General features: G+C 42.3%; 1 protein-coding gene across 4 annotated transcripts; it reads right to left on the bottom strand.

Moving 5' to 3' along the window:
* Positions 1-426: 426 nt before the first annotated feature.
* On the bottom strand, positions 427-15,709 carry HPS1 (HPS1 biogenesis of lysosomal organelles complex 3 subunit 1). Of its 4 annotated transcripts, none has more exons than XM_087872778.1 (19): positions 14,922-15,709; positions 14,341-14,457; positions 13,716-13,853; positions 12,060-12,202; positions 10,582-10,690; positions 10,227-10,387; positions 9,905-10,016; positions 9,015-9,107; positions 7,797-7,866; positions 7,146-7,210; positions 6,048-6,215; positions 5,775-5,954; positions 4,484-4,551; positions 3,735-3,860; positions 3,520-3,584; positions 2,793-2,938; positions 2,566-2,679; positions 1,915-1,997; positions 427-1,467 (listed from the first exon to the last, which is right to left on the bottom strand). In XM_087872778.1, the coding sequence occupies exons 2-19, from the start codon at positions 14,455-14,457 to the stop codon at positions 1,305-1,307; spliced, it is 2,121 nt and encodes a 706-aa protein (XP_087728904.1). In that variant the 5' UTR covers positions 14,922-15,709; the 3' UTR covers positions 427-1,304. The 4 variants fall into 4 exon arrangements, with proteins under 4 accessions (XP_087728904.1, XP_087728903.1, XP_087728906.1 ...); XM_087872777.1 differs by having other exon boundaries at positions 15,404-15,558; XM_087872780.1 differs by having other exon boundaries at positions 15,287-15,458.
* Positions 15,710-18,610: the final 2,901 nt, after the last annotated feature.

Here is an 18,610-nt window from a genome sequence, read left to right as displayed (position 1 = left end):
TAAAAGCTGATATGGTATAAACTATTAAAGCTGAGAATCCTTAGCTCTTTTTCTATGGACATCATTTTCATTATGTTCATATCTCTTTTTGCACACAAGTTTTACAAACATTTGTAAATCAAAGAGGGAGAATATGGTGCTTGTGTATGTGTTCTTGGACATCTGAAAAATCCCTGCCCATCTTTTTGAAATTGTATTTAAAAGAATAAAATAAATACATGGGAAGCTAGCATGCTGCAAAGCAAGACGTAGACCAAAAAACCCACAAAAAGCCTCTGGAGATTTTTTTTTTTTTAAATATGCCCCAAGGTCTTCTATGCCTTTAGGGGTAAAGGCCAACTGATGCCCTAAGCATAGCCCAACATGCATTACAGTCCTTCCATTGCTTAACTTACGTTAAGATTGACACTTTTTAACATTAGTCAGTCACCATGCAAAAGGAAATATTTTTAATAATACAATTAAAGTTGAACATGGTAGGTAGATAATTGGGAAAAGAAAGAAACACTGAATTGAAAGTGGCAGTGAAAGAATTAAGGGCATGATAGCTGGGTGAAAAAACTTTGTGGCATCCCACTCACCCTTCCATTGGGACCCTGAGCATGTACTTAATTTGCTTAAGCATTAATCGAAGGCTGTCTGGGCCCCATAGGCATTCTTAAAAAAATCTTAAAAAACCAGAATGGTTGCAATTTAGGACTCTCATTGGATATGTAGACACTTACAAATAAGATTTTAAAAACTGAATTGGAGTGATAAGAGACTGATAGCTAGGATCTAGCCAGGGTGTTGGACGGCACTCTCTTGGTTCACTTCTGTATTTTATAAGAGGCCTAAAATGTTATCTTTTCTGCTCTAAGTTATTGTATATTACATTTCTCAAGTCTAGGATAAATATTTAATGATAATGAAGTGCCTAACAAAATGAGGCACTATACTAAACATATAAGTTTACAAGCTGTGCCCAATGGGCTTCTGAGTCAAAATTCTGATGTGCAGTTACAAGAAAGGAAGTCCTGCACTGCAAGTTCTCCAACAGAAGTTCACACCAAGGGCCAATGCTAGGTCAGTAGCTGTGCTCTGACATGAATCGCTTTTGGTATCCAAGACGGAGCTCTTCAATGTTGTGAAGGAAAACAAATGAACACATTGATCTCCTAGCTCTGAAAATCCAATGGAGGTCAAGTTAAAACATTACCCAAGTTAGACCTGTCCCACTGAAGTAAAATCAGCAGAGACCTGAGATGCAACATAGTCCAGAAAGAAGAAAACAGCCAAATTGCACTGAGCACCAGTCAAGCCCTCTAAAGCAAGGGGATGCGTGTTGGCTCCCACAGTTGCTGGGCCAAGCTGCGTGCCTGCTGGATCATAAGTTCATTTGGCATGATGCCCAGATGGATGGTCAGCAGCTCATAGCACTTCACCACTTCATTGGCATGTTTCCTGCCGAAATAACGGAGCAGTTTCCTGTATGAGAGGGTCAGAAAATGGGTAAATGTGGGTGGTGGTGAAAGAGTGAAATTAAGAAAGTTCTACAAAGCCTCAATGGTCTTTCCAGCAAAAGACAAAAGCCCTGGACTTCAACTATCAACAGGCTTACAAAAATTTAAAATATAGCCATACAATTTTAGGCAATTTAAAGATCTCTCCCAATGTTATGCAAAGTAAAAGATAAAGTTGCAAGAATATTGATTGTTACAACACCTTTCAACTTCATATCATACAAAGATAACTACAGTATAGGTTTAGACCTAATGTTGGAGTCGCACACTTCAAAGTTGTGAAGTATACCATTGCTAGGAGGAAGAGGCAGTTAATTAAGCTGTAAACACTGTCCTTTTCATCTAATCACAGAGCTTGAATCAAATCCCTTCTGCACCCATCAGTATCTATGGAGTCAGAAACCTTGCTTACCTGTAATAATCACCTGCCAGTGTCCCAATGGGAACTGAATCATCAGAAAGCACTGGCACTTCCATAACCTCCAGCTTATATCCCTACATGGAAACAGAAAGAAACTGTCAGGGAAAAGATGTTTTGAACTGAAGCAGATGTATGTATTTTTAGCTCATGGCTAAAGAAGGCATCCTCATCTTAGTGCTCTTCAGAAAGACTGGACATCAGTCTGCACTATCTTCCTGTCGTCAGTACTTAATTGCCACATTAGTTGCTCATCCCCAAAGCTGGGAAAGGCCAATACCTCATCAAAGATGAGTAAATCCGGCTTTACTGGTAGGTATCTGAAAGACCTGCAATAAATCAGGAAGGGTTTCTGATTCCAAGTTGTTTAAGCAGCAGCAGGAGAAAAAGAGACTCTCCCTGGCCATAAATTATACCAATTAAATAAAAGAAACTAAGAGTAGCCAGTTGTGGATTTAATGGGGAAGGATTATGAATTTAATTTGGGTATAACAAAGCAAATCTCTGTATATTATTTGCACCACACTGAAGAAAGGGTGGTATATCAACCACTTCTGTATCAACCACTTTTATATACTAAGTTGTAAAATAGCATCCTGCCCCCCACCCCCTTCTCCTCTGAGCTCCAGGTTCCTCCACAATTACCAGCTCATTCTCAAACCAGAGGAAGTAGGTACAATAGTAGTCTCCATCCCGGACCATCAGTGTAGTGTAGCCCTTCTGCAAGTAGCTTCGAGCCAAAGCCACCAGTGACCACACCTGTGGACCAAAGGCAGAAAATAGGAAGGTAAAAGTTTCCTTAAGAGTCAGCTCAAATCTCAAATTCAAAATCTCCCACTAAAATTATGTGAATACAGACACATAATCATTACCTTCTTCTTTATAAATTCAAGCAGAGGTCCTTTGCCTAATTCTGAAGAAGATTCCTCTGATACGCCAAGTGATGGAGCCACCATTTGTCCTACTGTACGATCCACATAGATGAAATGCACAAGCCCTGGGAAATTTTCCAAATATGTGGATGAAAGCAAGTTAAGAACTTGGTTAAAGATAGGCATCTTTTCCATTTTGGCCATGACCAGCTCAAACAGTAGATCTAAACGTTCACTCTCTACAATAATATTTAGACACTTCATAGAATTTTTGGAGTCAAGAGCCCAATCCTTATTTTTTAAAACATAGAATTGAATGAATAACAGAGCTATTATTTAATTTCTTTAGAGTTTAATGTTTGTCTAGGAGTATGGGTACTTTCTTGCTGTATTTCTGTTATCCTTCAACACAATGTTTTTATGGCTCTGTTCCAAAACCTGAGAAACTTAGGAACTGTGCTCTTCTCTTCCTGTTCTGCCACATGCCTAAGGGAAACACTAAATAGGTTTTGTGCATGTGAAGATGGAAAAGAAATTCTTGTTTTCAAGGCTGTTTTCCCAAGAAATTCCTTCTCTGTCAAAGTTGCTTCCATACTTGTTTCAAAACAGTATTTTGCCCAGTGCTTCCCTCTCCCTTCTCTAGAGCCCCTTTATTTTCCTATAGATCTTCCAGCATTCCCCACCAAAATGGAAAGATGGGGAAAAATGGTAAAAATCAAAGGATATGACACCATGGTGACATTACGCTTGCTCTTCACCAGTAAGAAGTCTTTCCAGTCTTGGAGCTTGTCCCTGACAATACAAGATGGAGAAAAATAAATAAATAAAATGTTAATGTTGTTTATGCACACAAGTCATGAACAACAGTGCTTCGCACCTACAAATCCTGCAACCCCCCAGACTCTCAGCTGCAATTTCATCTTTCTGCTCCTTCTCACTCACTGTGTGAATTGCTGTACCCGTTCCAGCAAGTTCTGAGGCAGGCCTTGGGCCCCTGGAGATCCAAGGAAGAGAAGCCGGTATACAGCACAGAGCTGCCGCCGGACGTTGCAAAATGCCTGCAAAAGCCTGAAAGAAAATAAATATCAGTATGTTTTTAGAACACTCACTCTAAACGTCACACCTGATTTGGACTTGCATTTTTTTTCTACAATTACTTTTTATAAGGAGCATATCAGCAACCCAGGAAAAATAATTATCCATATGGAATTCTTTTCCTTTCCTTTTCCTAATATTTGAGTATGTTTTCTGTATATTTTCTGCACGAAAGTATTAGCTGAAGTACTGCACTCTTTAACTTTAGGGTGGACACTGGACAAAACAATCTCTTGTTTTGTTTAAGTTATAGCATTCCGATTTTAAGCTTTAAACTACAGTTTTCATCTGCTTCCCACCTCAGGAAATGGTCTCCTGTCCCTCCAGTTTTTAGCAATCTTAATCAGTTGGAGCTCTGAAAGCAACAAGTTGCCCACTCCTGCTTATTCTCTCTTTTACATTTTAGTTCTTGTTATATGCTATATATAATTTTGAACGTCTTTGTTTCTTCTTTGTTAATTCTTTTAAACAAGATATCTATTCTCAATACTCACAGGTGCAAAATTTAAGCTATCCCATAAATGTATTCTGCTTGAATGGATGAATTTACTTGTGCATATCAGTCAGCAGATGTGATAATTTTGACTAATACTCACTCCAAGGAAGTCCCAGGGTCACTTCGAGAGGAAATTTTGTTCTTTAACTCCTGCCAAGTATTCTGCAACTGAGGGACATAGAGAAACAAGCTGCATTCAGAATCCATTGCATAACAAAGTTCAGCTCCTTTCTTATCTAGGAGGTCTCATTATCATTCCCAAAGCAAAGTGGGATCTCAACCATGGTAAAGGTCTACTCAATTCTATCTCATGCTGAAGGATTAGATTTTATCAGTAATTAGCCCAGCCCTCCTCCTATTTATTTTATTTATTTATTATTGCGATTTATATGCCGCCTTTCTCCCTAGGGAGTCAAGGCAGCTTACAAAATGACAAATTCCAATACAAATCACAATGAAATAAATTAAAATCAGCAACCCTATTAAAAACAGTTTAAAATTATGACAGTGTATCCCCAAACGGATCAGTTGAGTTGACGAAAGAGCCACCTCTTCAGCTCGCGACGGAAGGAAAGAAGGTCGGGGGCTATCCTGAGCTCGGTGGGCAATCCATTCCAGAGGGTCGGGGCTCCCACAGAGAACGCCCTCCTCCTGGGGGCCGTCAGCCGACCTTGTTTGGCCGACGGCACCCTGAGGAGGCTGACTCTGTGAGAGCGCACAGGACGGTGGGAGAGCGGCTGGAGATGGTCCTGCAAGTATCCCGGGCCTAAGCCATGAAGGGCTTTATAGGTGAGCACCAGCACCTTGAAATGTATCCGGAGCGCCACTGGCAGCCAGTGCAGCTCACGCAGGAGAGGTGTTACACGGGAGTATCTAGACGCCCCCGTAACTACCCGTGCGGCTGCGTTCTGGACTAGCTGGAGCCTCCGGACGCATCCCAAGGGCAGCCCCATGTAGAGGGTGTTACAGTAGTCCAACCTAGAGGTAACGAGGGCATGAGTGACCGTGGCGAGGGCATCCTGGTCTAGAAGAGGGCGCAACTGGCGCACAAGACGCACCTCTGCGAAGGCCCCCCTGGTTACGGCCGTCAGATGGTCCTCTAAGGACAGCCGAGAATCCAGGAGGCCACCCAAGTTGCGGACCCTATCAGAGGGAGCAAGAGTTTCTCCCCCGATCGTTAGAGATGGAACCTCCAGATCCCGGGATGCCGGCATCCACAGCCACTCAGTCTTGGAAGGGTTGAGTCTAAGTCTGTTCCTCCCCATCCAAACCCGCACCGCTTCCAGGCAGTGGGACATCACGGAAAGGGCATCCCTAGGGTGGTCAGGGTGGTTGAGCAAAAACACCCACTAACACTACTTGTTTTCTGTGTAGATGAACTTAATTTTTACCTGTGACTCTTGTCCACCCAGCTTCTTGACAAATTTGTCCATTCTATGTCGGAGCTCCAAAAATAATGGCTGAGAACGCAGAGGTTGCCGGGTCTCCTGTCCCTCTTTCAATTTCTTTTCTATCATCAGGATTCCATCCAGCAATTGATAGAGAGAAAGGGCTACTTGGGAACTGGGGTTCTAGAAGGCAAAGAGGGTGGACATTTAAAGGGTGGACATTCAGAAACCACCAGTCTGGGGGGTATCAAATGAATGTCTGTGGACTCTGTTCACCTTTGTGAGGAGTACCAGCAAGATGCCTGGCCAGAGTGAAAGGCAGTGCATTGTGTGTGGCATCATGGGGCAGTAGCCTTCTTTCAAGTTAACATCCAGAAATATTCTCCGTGGATTTGTAGCTTCTGACTCTGGGGATTCTACAATATGCAGCATATCCTCAGCCAGCTAGGAAGAAAATGTACAGGTGTCATGGAATTAAAATAAAATGAACTGCAGTATATATTCAGATTAATGTTCCAAGACTTGTTTCATTATGATTTAAGGATGTGCCAAGATAATCCGCTATTACTTTGAATTTGTGATGGCAATGTAAAGCAACAGCTCCAACTACTGACAATTTGAAGAAGCAAGTAGGGAATATGTAGAGAGCAGATCACAAGGAGGCACATATTCGTCAGAACTGAGTTCTAGGAAGCTAACTTTCCCACACTTTCCCTCACACTTGAATAGGACACTTACTCAGAGTTTGTTTGTTTGTTAATTAGGATGAGGCAACTTATTCAAAGCTTAAATGATTCTTCCAGGACAAAAAAGAACTAGGTTGGAGGATGCTTATCAGGATAGGTAGACTATCTATCTATATTATGCAAAATGGAAGTTATGTATTGTATCACAGAACAAGCCTCCCCAAATCCTCTAGCCAGGAGGATTGTCTATATTGGTTGAAGATTATGGAGATTGCAGCGTAATGCATCTGGGGGATACCAGGTCTGGAAAAGCTACTATAAAGAAAATCCCTTGTTAGCTCTTCTGTCTTGAACTCTTTGATTCATTATAGAATAGTCCCTAGCCTCTCTCCATCTTTTACTGATGAGTTTCTCTATGGCTGCATTTTATCTTTTGTGGAGTTTTATAGAGTTTGAGAGATTTCATGTTATTCTTTTCTTCATATGGGGACAACAGGTGAATGCCATCCTATGCTAAAGGCTTGGCTCACAGAAGGGCAGTGAGTGGGTGGGTGGTACCCTAAAATCATTTCTGCTTTGGTGATAAAATAGGTGAAGGTTAGAGAAAAGTATAGGAAAGAGTAAATCCCCAAAAGATGAAAGTACAAAAATGTATTATAACACTACCAACCCTAATCCAAGTACTTACCAAGAAATCAGCAGAATTTACCTCTCCATCACTCTGTGAATCCACACCCTCAGTCCAGGCACTTCCTTCAGATAGCAGAAAAAGAGAGTCTAAGAGTGCTTCCAAACAGAGACTTCTTATATTTTTGCCCCTGCCTCAAAAACAAAATTTTACTGACATGTTCAGTCACAATCATCTTCCACTTGGAGCCTCTGTGTTCTCACATATTTTCTTTTTTCCACAAAAATCCATTAAAAATAAATGTGGAATAGCTGCATAATAACTACTGATTGATGGACCTTATAAGCACTCAAGATACCCTTACCTCCAAGAATGGAAAAGAAGTAAAAAAGACAGCAACTAACACAAGAAATTTTGACCTATCTAATCCAAGCATCTGGAACAATACCTATCCCTTTTTCCACAGGTTTTCTCAGCTTTAGAACATTATTTTTCTTATGTCACAATAGTAGTAGAGCTCTGTCCCTAGCAAGCAAGCAAGCCAGCAAGCCAGCCAGCCAGTCAGCCAAGATAACAGCAGTTGCCATTTACTACAGCCAAGTAATATGCAACCCACTTCTTCTGAAAGAGTCCTACTCAGAGCCATAACAGAATGCCCCACATTCTCCATAATCTCATCTCAATGTTCTCCACAATTGATCCCAAACTCACCCGTGCTCTGTTGGCTAGGGGAAGCCTTGGGGGTGAAGAACTCTTCAGGCATAGAGAGATCATCCGCTATCTGAGGGAAGGCGGAAGGGAACTGACTCAGCCAGAGTTCAACATGGCTTCCTCCCATATGACCCTGAAGAAATTCTTATAGTGTGCAACAGAGATTAACCATCACTGGTTAATGGAGTGACTCCATCACTGACTATTGGGGGCGAGTCTTTGGCCCCCACTGAAAGGGCTCGCAATCTGGGAGTCCTCCTGGATAGGCAGCTGTCTTTGGAGGACATCTGACGGCTGTTACCAGGGGGACCTTTTATCAGGTTCGCCTGATTCGCCAGTTGTGGCCCTTTCTCGATCGGGATTCCTTGTGCACAGTCACTCACGCCCTCGTCACCTCTCGCCTTGACTACTGCAATGCTCTCTACATGGGGCTCCCCTTGAAGAGCACCCGGAGGCTCCAGCTGGTCCAGAATGCAGCAGCGCGGGTAGTGATGGGAGCAACATGGCGCTCCCATGTAACACCGCTCCTGCGCGAGCTGCACTGGCTCCCGGTGGTCTTCCGGGTGCGCTTCAAGGTGTTGGTTATCACCTTTAAAGCGCTCCATGGCATAGGGCCTAGCTATCTGCGAGACCGCCTGCTGCTACCGACGACCTCCCATCAACCCGTGCGCTCCCACAGAGAGGGCCTCCTCAGGGTGCCATCAGCCAAACAATGTAGGCTGGTGACCCCCAGGGGGAGGGCCTTCTTGGTGGGGGCTCCCACCCTCTGGAATCAGTTGCCCCCAGAGATAAGGAGAATCCATGACCTCAATGCCTTCCGTTGTTCCCTTAAAACCCATCTTTTTCAGCAAGCCAGGTTGGCTTAAGAAGAAATTTTAAATTCTTTTAATCAGTCTGTGATTTCTTAACTTTCGGGCCAAAATTTATATATATTTTTAAATGTTTTTTAATATTTATATTCTATGTTTTTTATCTTGGCTGTACACTGCCCTGAGTCCTCAGGGAGAAGGGCGGTATATAAATTGGAAATTAAATTAAATTAAAATTAAAAACCAGTCGGGGCAAAGAATGGATCTCATACAGTTTGTCCCAAACCTCAGAGAAGCTTTCTTGTTTTCTAGCTATTCTAATTTTTGAAATCCAGTCCACATCCAGCATCCAAATCCCAAGCCACATTAAGTATCTGAAAGATCGGACCAAAGACCAGCCAGTACTCACCTGCTCTTCAGAAGTGCTGTGGTAAAGGGGACTGTTCACTGGAATACTCTCACTGCTTTGAGGTCTCTGAAGACTTATTTCTCCTTCTATAGGCTGAAGAGACAGGTTTGGCATCAGCATCCAGTTCCACTATAAAAAGCTATTTTTCCAGTGTTTAATTTTTCACAATACCTAATCATAACTTAATTTTGTGGCCCTGTGGGAAATTAAAATAGTAGAAAAACATGGGAAAATAAGCATTTACAGGAGCTAAGGCTATAAATAGAAATTGTCACATTCATCCCATTCTTCTTTTAAAGAGTTTAGGATAACATATATTGATTACATCTTTCAACTTCATTTTAGATAGGTTGAGTGAATATCAATGACATTTACAGCTGATGAGGATTTCAACTAATCTGAATTCTAGTTCAACAGTCTAATCATTAACTAACAATGTCATTCAAGAAAGACTCGAGCATTCGGGCATTTGTGCAAAACTCATAGAGCCAATGCTGTTTAATAATTAAGATACTAGAAGTGAAGAGAAGCTGATTTAAGTTCATTCTCAGCCAAAAGAGCTCACCAAAAGACTTTTGATCAGTCACTATTTTGCAGCCTAATTCCTTTTATTGTTAAGAGAAAAACTGGAGAAGGGAGTGCTTATGCATGTTGTCTTAAGCCTCCAAAGGAAAAGTGGCATATATCTCTATATTTGGCACATACATATTTATATGAATAAAAGTTCTTAATTCAAGATTCCTATCACAGAATTCTGTTTTTTCCTAATTCTACTTTGGCATTCCATCCCAAAATAGTTGTCAAAGGGATTCTCAGACAGAGAGAGGGAAGAAGAGGGTGATAAACCAAGAGATTCTTATTCCCTTTATATGGAATAGTTATTTCTTTACCTGGGCAAGCACTTCGGGAACAGGCTGGTCCTTAAAAGAGCTGGGATATAGATCCTGCACAATCAGGAGCAGAGTGAGCAAGTCAGCGGGTCGCAAAGAGCTGGCATTCCGGCTGGAAACAAAGCATCCCCAAGAAAAAGAATGTAATTGTTAGGGAAGCCATATACTAACTTCTCAAAGGGACAGAAAAAGCAAATTGGAGGCCCAGACAATGGAAGGTATCAGAGGAGGAGGCCCAGATAGTGGGAAGCATTAAATATTTTGTGGGGAAAAGTGGCACCTGCATTAGACAGAAGATGACTGAAGAGAACTAGGATTTTACCTGGAGTAAAAGGCAAGTAGTTTAGTGTGTATGAGCAGAAAAGCATGCACTACTTCATGTCCAGCACGTTCAGTGTTGCTATTGATGTATTGTACAACTTGGCGCTCCAAGAATTCAATACACTGTTCACACAACTGTGGGTGGATCAGCCGCTCTACAGCCTGATAAAAATGAGCAGAAGGACATTTATATTTCAAAAGACTCTCCACTCCTACTTGTGGGCCTTTGAATTCCCCTATAGGAATAAAGTACATTCCTATTCCTCTAAACAAATGTAGGGTAAATTCCTTCATCCCATCTCCATTCTTAAAATGTTGTATCTCACAAGCATTTCAACAACTCCACTCTACTTTACCTCTACAGCAAAACTCTGGTCTTCCTCACGCAGCTGGTTATAAGTCTGCAGCAAGCTCTGAAAAAGCCCCCAGATGTGAGCTCGTTGTTCAGTTTCTACTGGGCGAAGTCTAAAAGAAAACCAAACCCAACCAATCAGCTGAGTACAGCCACTGTTAATTTTCCCTTTCACCACCTTCCCCTCCATACTTTGCCATTGGTCCCCCTTTCTATCTAGAGTGGAAAATGCTACTGCACTCCAGAGTCATTATCTTTAACCCAACTATTCAGTCTTCCTTAATATATCAAGCAATACAACAGTTCTTGATAAGTACCATAAGCATACAAGTCTTTATGTTGCTGTCCTTGCCTATCAATTATAAATAACCCCAACTTTTCTGTCTCAGAAAAGAGACCAACTCTTCTTATGACGAACTTCTAACACATAAGTGATATGCATTAGAGAATATATTAGATTTTCATGAAGCTGGTATTCCCAACATGGAGTACCTGAAAATTACAATGCCTAGAACTGCCATTGGCTAGATGGTTGTATTACACCAATGGTTCTCAACTGTGGCAACTTCAAGACATTTTGTCGTGGCCCGTCAGCGGCCTGTGCAGATTGTAGCTGATTCTGACAGCGAGGAGGCTGGTGTGGTGTTGCGACAGCAGCCTGTGCAGCTGGCACCTGAGTCAGACAGTGAGAAGGCTGGAGAAGATGTGGTGCCAGAGGCAGGGATTCAGCCAAGGCCTTCAGAAGCTCCACTAAGTGAAGAAGACGAAGAAGAGGAGCCTCTTCTCGATGCACGGGCGCGCAGAGCAGCCAAAAGGCAGGAGTGGCTCCTCAGGAGGAGGTCTCCTCGAGAGTAAGGCTTGGGGCTAATTGGCCACTCCCTTAGCCTATTTAAGGAGGAACGCCGACTGAAGCAATTTGTAGGGAACAACTTGACTCACTCGTGTCCGGATTCTCTGCAAATTGCTTCTGGGCTTTCTGCCAACCTTAGTAAGATTGTGATTACTTTATCTTTGGTTTCTTGTAGGCTATTAAAAAAGTTTCTTAACAGCCTTTGTTTTGAAAAAGACTGAGTTATTTTAGTAAATTAAGTTTTGTACAAACTTTGTGTGTGCTTTGGGATCCGTAGCTGGGGCAGAACACATATGGACTTCAATTCCTATAATTCTCTAGCCAGCCTCCTGGCTGGGGAATTTTCAGAGTTGAAGTCCAAACATCTTAAAGTTGCCAAAGTTGATGAACATTATATTACAGCAGTATGGCCAGGATTACTAATGTATACAACATGTATACAAGTCTAAATTCCAAGAGTGAGAAAAATGAAAAAGATCTTGCCCTCGTGTCACTTAGCACAATTACAAAAGAGGAGCTTAATGTTAGTAGAGCTGAACAACAACATATAAAAAGGTTGATGTTCCATCCAAGAAAAGGCCACAATGAAGAATCCAGCAAAACAAAAATCCCATCTTCACCCAGTCACTCACTCCCGGTGGAAGAGGTGGCTGTCCAGTGTGACTAGACCAAAGTGAGCCTCAGTTAATCTTCTGAGCACATAGAGCTGACGGCGCAAGTCATCCTCACTCTCACGGCCATCTCCATTCATGGCAATGTACAGGCATTCACCAAACTGAAAAAAAAAGCAAGACACACCCACAGAACTGCATCAGCTACAAGGACAAGAAAATAAAATCAACAGCATACTACTGGTAACATTTACCATAAAACTAACATTACTTAAAAGCCCTTTTTACTGCTCCAAAACTCTAAGCACATTTTTATTTTTAAATAAACCATGTTTGAAGTCAAAGGCAGTTCACTGATGATGGTTAGTCACTGAGGTCACTTTAGAGAACATTGTCTGAGACTTATCAAAAAGTATCCAGTCTACAATATACTGTTTCCAGGATGCATTTGGCTTGTGGTTGACAAAAAAAAATGACATTTATAAATTATTTTTATAAAAACCAAGTTTAGTTTCAAACACTGAAACCAAAAGGAAAAGAATACAGATAGTTCAGTGATCACTCATTTAGCAACTGTTCAAAGTTATGACATCATTGATTGAGAGGACTGTTTCTCATAAGTGCAGCCATTGCAATGTCCCATGGTCATAAAACCGTGACCGGCACTTGGCAAGCAGCTCACATTATGGTGGTCACATCTCATGGTAATTTGATTGCCATTTCCAATCTTTACTGCTGGCTTCTGGCAAAGCCAATGGGGAAACCAGCAGGAGGTTGCAAATGGTGATCACCTGACCACAGGACACTGTGACCATGCAGGATTTGTCTAACAACAGCAAATATAGCAAATAGCTCTGGACAGCCAACTTTAAGAAAGCATGTATTCAACATCCTCCCACACCAATTTGATCTTCAAGGAGGATGTTAGAATAAAGTTATTTAAAGTGCTTCCACCTAGACCTTTCACTTGCTCTGCAAACAATTATTAATCTCTCTGGCATTGCAGGCAAGAAATCCCTTTTGGAAAGCCCTCTCCTCCCTTCAAGTTTGGATCTAAGAGGAGTTGAACTATATACTGAAGGATGATTCTCTTGGGATTTCATATGCACATATACAGATACTTGTGCTTTAGATATCCATGCTACCTAAGTTATCAATTAAGAAGTCCAAATTGGCTTGAGGCCACAGTCATTAGGCTATGACATCCTCAGATACAAATCTGCCTGGGACTGAAAGACTCAGAACTGAGAAGATTGAGAGACTCATCAGCTAAACTATAGAAAAAAATCTGGTTGGCTCTCCTTTTTGACTGAAATACTCCCCTAATTGTGGCTAAATGATATGTGAACTAATGTTTATGAAAACTAAAATGCAATTCACATAAGAAGGCCCCCAGGTCAGGGAAAGATATTGTAATCTTTACTTATTGCTGTTTTAAGCTATGTTGTTTAACACCATTTTATTATTATTATTTGTTGATTTTTTAAAAAGTCAAAGTTGTAAAGAAGATTCTATTTTGCCTAGAAACAAAATTCTTTTGGGAGAAGAGAGAAAATATTATTTCAAACCTGGACAGTTCATTTCTGTCCTAAAACAAATGGCACATCCAGAAGATATTTATCCCCTTTTTGTTAGAAGTTCACCAATTACTTGAAATACTGAGCAGTGAATAGTTACCATATGCAGCACATAGAGATGCTTGCCATTTTCAGCAGAGAAGCAAGTGTATGTGTCTCCTAACTTTTCTAGCATAGTTGCACAGGAGATGATTATGGGGGCAAACAATGTGTTGATGCTGTCTTCCACAGAAGGTATCTGTGAAAAGAAGGAAAACCACCAAATATTCTTGTCTTCCAATTAGCACACATATCTTGGACTAGCAGAAACCCAATATCCTTTCAAGAAGTTATACATGATTTCTTAAACAGGAACATGTAACTATTAACATACCTAACCACATTAAGTCTTGCACAGCAGACCAAAAAGCAATATATCAAAAGTTTACAGGGCAGCTACTCCTTTCTTGAGTGATTTGGCAAGGCTTAAAGGACCCATTGTGCTCTTTAATCCCCTGAACTACAAAACATATACTGTAGAAACAGGCCTGAAAATATTTGACTCCATCTACTCGCATGGGTCTCTGGGGCCTGCAAAAGCTGGCAGACTGCCATTTTGGCATCCAAAGAAACCTTAGGTACACTTGCTCTAATGCTTCAAGAGTTACAATTTCTAAATGGAGCCGAACCCAACAGCATCAATCTCCTGCTCCTGCATTTGTACTAATTCTCTCTTCAGATCTTACTTCATCACCATTCTGATCCTGGATTCCAAATCGCTGCTGTAGGATTGCCAAAAAGTCTGGATCTGCCCAGTAGAAAAGGACTTCGGCACCCTCACTGGAAATGAGGACACACTTCATCTGTAAAGAAATACAAACGCTCAGCTTTCAAGGTGGTTACTTAAATTTAGTTCCCCTTTATGAGGTGGTGAAAAACAAAGAAGAAGAAGAAAAGACCAGTTTTGGATCTAGCAAGAAATATAAATCAACAAAAGGGACAGTCAAAATGGTAACCAGTGAAGAACTGAGCATGGGGTCAGTAAGCAAACTCAGGAGCATCTATAACGTGGCTATCGGCTGATGGTGCTCCAAGGGAGCCTTGCAGAAAGAAGGAAGCGCCAAGAGCCTCTTCTCCACGGCTTCCTATGCGGAAATGAAACTTGTTTCTACAGTCGGCAGAGGAAGAAGGGAAGGAAAGAAGCAACAACCAAACACCCCGCTGGAAACCCACCGGGACTAAGTGGCCAGGATGTCACGGAGATTTCCCCGGAAGGAGGAGAACTTTTTTCAGGCCAAGACGGGCCCGTTGCGCCGAACTGCCCTACCTTTCCCGTCCTGGGACACGCCTCCAAGCGAGGCAGGGATCGGCTGCGGACGTGGAACCGCGGGGTCTTTTCAAATGCGTGAGCCGAGCAGGAGGAGCGGCCCTGTCCCAAAAGCGCCTCTCTCTCATCCACTCCAGACCGACTTGTGCAAGATAGACAAGACAAGCCCGCGCGCCGGAGAGCGGGCGCGTGACTCTGCCCGGGAAAAGACGCGGAATCAGCTCCCCCTGCCCGCCCGCCGTTGCCGCCCTTTGGGCGTTGCTGTTTAGGGGTTCGGGGGTTTTGTTTGAATCAAGCCGGCGGCGAGTCTGTTAGGCCGATGGCGGAGAGGAAGGAAAGCGCCATTGCCTGGCCTATTTCCCCACCACTCGGTTGGCTGTTTGGCCGGTTCAGTGAATCGCGCCGCTCCGCCTTTGAGAGGAGACAGGGCGGGGCTCTTCGCCAAGGTGCTGGCGAAGGACGGCGAGGTGGAAGGTGGTTACCCGAGGTGAAGAGGGCCAGGGCACCCCGAGCGACCCCTCGGTCCAGCAGGGCCTCAAAGGAAGGGGGCACAGTACGGTTTGGCCGGCTGCTGCCTTTTCTCTGGGGCGGGTTTCCACTTGCATCCGGCTGCTTCCCGATCTCCCTCAGCAAGTCCTTTTTCGGCTGTGAGTTGATGTCGCGGACTTCATCTCTTCCCCAACCAGTATCCGTGGCAGCCTTAAGTCTGTACTGATGTCAAAGCAATGTCCACCCCTTTCTTCTCCTACCAAATTTCGCCATGGATTCAAACTCTCATAAGCTTCACTGACCAAAGTGAAAAGCAAAGCTTCGTGCTGTCAAGTGAATTCTAGGAGGTGTGGTGACTTTGGGCTGATGGAGCCAGGTCTCCTCTCTGCGTCCTAGAGTATCTGCTTTAAGTAGTGAAAATCCATCAGGAATGATCAGCATCTGACCAGAAGTAGAGATGTGGTTAGGAAGTGGGCTGCTTATTGAAACTAGAGCGAACTGTCTCTCTGCTGCTTTGTGGCACAGCTAAGCCTGCACCTATCAGCTGGTGTTCAGGATGCTTCTGAAAGTGGGTTTGGCACTCTTCTGGAATAGCACTAAACTTGGAAGAGCTCCTTTTGGACATGAGTTTAATGCTATTCAAAAACATATATCAGCTGATAGTCATGCTTCCATGCATGCACACAGAAAACAGTGAATTTTTAGCTAAAATTCCTGGTCTAGTCATCTGTCAACCTCTTCTCCCCCCAAACTCCAGCCCCAGTCCACTGTAGGAACAATCTATCCTTAATGTGCCCTGTACAGCACAACAAGGAGAGCACCATTTGTTAGGAATCACTAGTAGGAAAATTAAAGTTTATCCTGGTATAATTTTATGCTGGCTCAAGTACTGGTGTATAGTATTTAACTTGGCTGTGATTATTCCTTTCATTGAAAAATGTGGTACCAATAAAAGAGAATATTTGTAATTCAGGGTTGAAATGGAGAGTCTTTGGTGCTCTCTGAGCTTGCTTGTTTTCTTGCAGCCATTACCTAGCTTGGATAATGAAATGTCTGCAAGAAAATAAGCAAGAGAGCACCAAGGGCTCTCCCATTTCAACTCTGAGCAACCCTCCATTGAAAAATGTCCCACCTGTGAGTGTGTGTGCAGGCGTGTGCATGTATGTGTGTACACATATCCTGGCTCTCCAGGTACACTTCTTCCCCTTACCATTTTTTTCTAATCCTAGATAACTGTTTGGAAAGTGGCACAATCGAAATCTTGAAATTTTGTTGTGCATGCTCATTTGTAATAGTTTCCATCAGAGGACCTTATTAGAAGTTCTACTATGGTAGCTGTGATGAGGCAGTAAATAGTTTTCCCAAAAAAATTGCTCTTTCTTACTGCTTCTAACTTAAGGAGTACTCTCTGCTATCTTTACTTTTATTCTAGACAAGTGGACACATTTTGAATAACAATTTTGTAAAAAAAGATGACAGAGTGTAGTGTAAGGGAGAGTGGTGTAGTGGCTAAGGCAATAGGCTAGAAACTAGGCAACCTTGGAAAAAAAGCCAGTTGGGTGAGTTTGGGTCAGTCACTGTCTCAGTTATAGGAAGGAAGCAGTAGCGAACCACTTCCATAAACATTGCCAAGAAAAGTGCAGGGACTTATCTTGGCAGTTGCCAGGAATCAACACTGACTTGAAGCCCCCCCTCCAAAAAAAAAAAAAAGAGAAAAAGAAAAAAGATGCTGGCAACTTGTTATTTTCTTATTTAAGGTTTGAAAGAATTTTCCTCCAAATTTCAGGTTGGGCAGGAATATGGGTGGTGAAAAATAGAGGAACCAGTTTGGGCACCACTTTGTTCTATTTATATCAAAACTGCTGTTGTTCTCTCTCCCTAGCCCTAATTGCTCCCTTAACCCCACATCTTTCTCCTGTGTCCTTTGGGCTTCTTGTTGATCTTTCCCACCTTCTGTATCAATCCTCTCATTTGACTTCTTTCATGCCCATCTTTTAGATATCTCATTTTACAATTCCCATCACTTCCTATCAGCCTGACTACTCAAGGGTGTAACTGTATATTGTTTTGTACTTGTTATTGTTCCACAAAGTGTCATGTCCACTGATTGTGCTATATAAATAATGTTAATTTTAAGCCTTGCCAGCGAGCTTGCTGCAGTCAGCAAATTTGCTAATTGCTCTGTAAGCAGCATGCCATGACACAGACTGAAGGATGTGCAGACAATTACTTTCAGTGAAGAACTCCAGTGGTAGGCTTCAAGAACATGAATTGAAAACAATTCCCCTTTTCTTTTGGGAATCCTTCCCTCCCTTGTCCTGGGAAGCCTTGTGATACTTGGCTACATGTTTGACGTTTGATTACAGAGCTGGTGGACATAAGATAAACTTGCCTTCCCCAGGCTGAGTGCCCTTCTCCCAAATGGCTAGGCTTCAAGGCAAGACTGCAGCAGCTAGTGAAAAAAATGTGATGGCCACTCTTTTGGAGATGACATAAAAGAGATTAAAGACACTATAAACACTAAGTGCTAGATTATCTCCAGCTGAAAATAGAATCTCTAAATGAGAAGACTGTGGGAAGTCTGTGGATATGTCTGCAACTGATTTATTGAAAGCTGATAAAATCCTTCAGAGTGAAACAGTGTTGCTGGAATTCCACTCTCACTGGGCCAATTTATATGTGACTGAAAGTGCAAAAGAAGATTATTATATTGGATCAGAACTCAGAGCTATCTTATTTTTATTATCTTGTTTTATTGGGATACTGGGTTATATTATAAATGATTTTGCTTTACCTGTTGCATGATGCAAGGGCCAAACTGTACTGCATGGCACAGTGGTTGGGCTATTGGAGTAGGAGCCCAGAGACCTAGATTCTAATAATCCCTTTGACACAGAAATCAGCTGGTTGACCTTGGGTCAGTTATTGTCTTTCAGACTAAATCAGGATCCATTTCAGCCCACCTCTTGAGGAGGGGGGAGATCTTACATGTATTCCATGTTCTGCTAATGTGCTTTTACCTACAGGATTGTTTTTTTCAATGTCAACCTAATTAAAGAATTGTTTAATTATGCCTGCCTACAAGGTACTCACTGTTGTAACAAGGATCATTGAAGGGCTGGATCCCCCAATTAAGCACACTGTAGAATAGTATTTGCCAAGTTAAAACAGATGTGGACTGAACATGCTTTTCCGCAGGA

The sequence above is a fragment of the Pantherophis guttatus genome, chromosome 6 (genome assembly GCF_059756535.1).
Source record: "Pantherophis guttatus breed Tessera chromosome 6, ASM5975653v1, whole genome shotgun sequence".
Lineage (NCBI taxonomy): Eukaryota > Metazoa > Chordata > Lepidosauria > Squamata > Colubridae > Pantherophis > Pantherophis guttatus.
Note: the sequence above shows the minus strand (reverse complement) of the source record. Positions and strands in the feature narration are given on the sequence as shown.

Excerpts from the sequence above, each read along its gene's own strand:
- HPS1 (XM_087872777.1), bottom strand. The coding sequence starts at position 15,526 with ATGCAAGTGGAAACCCGCCCCAGAGAAAAGGCAGCAGCCGGCCAAACC. Across the intron at positions 13,854-14,340 it reads AGGATCAGAATGGTGATGAA|ATACCTTCTGTGGAAGACAG; the intron begins GTAAGATCTGAA and ends TTCTTTTCACAG. Across the intron at positions 5,955-6,047 it reads TGCTGGTACTCCTCACAAAG|AACCCCAGTTCCCAAGTAGC; the intron begins GTGAACAGAGTC and ends TTTGCCTTCTAG.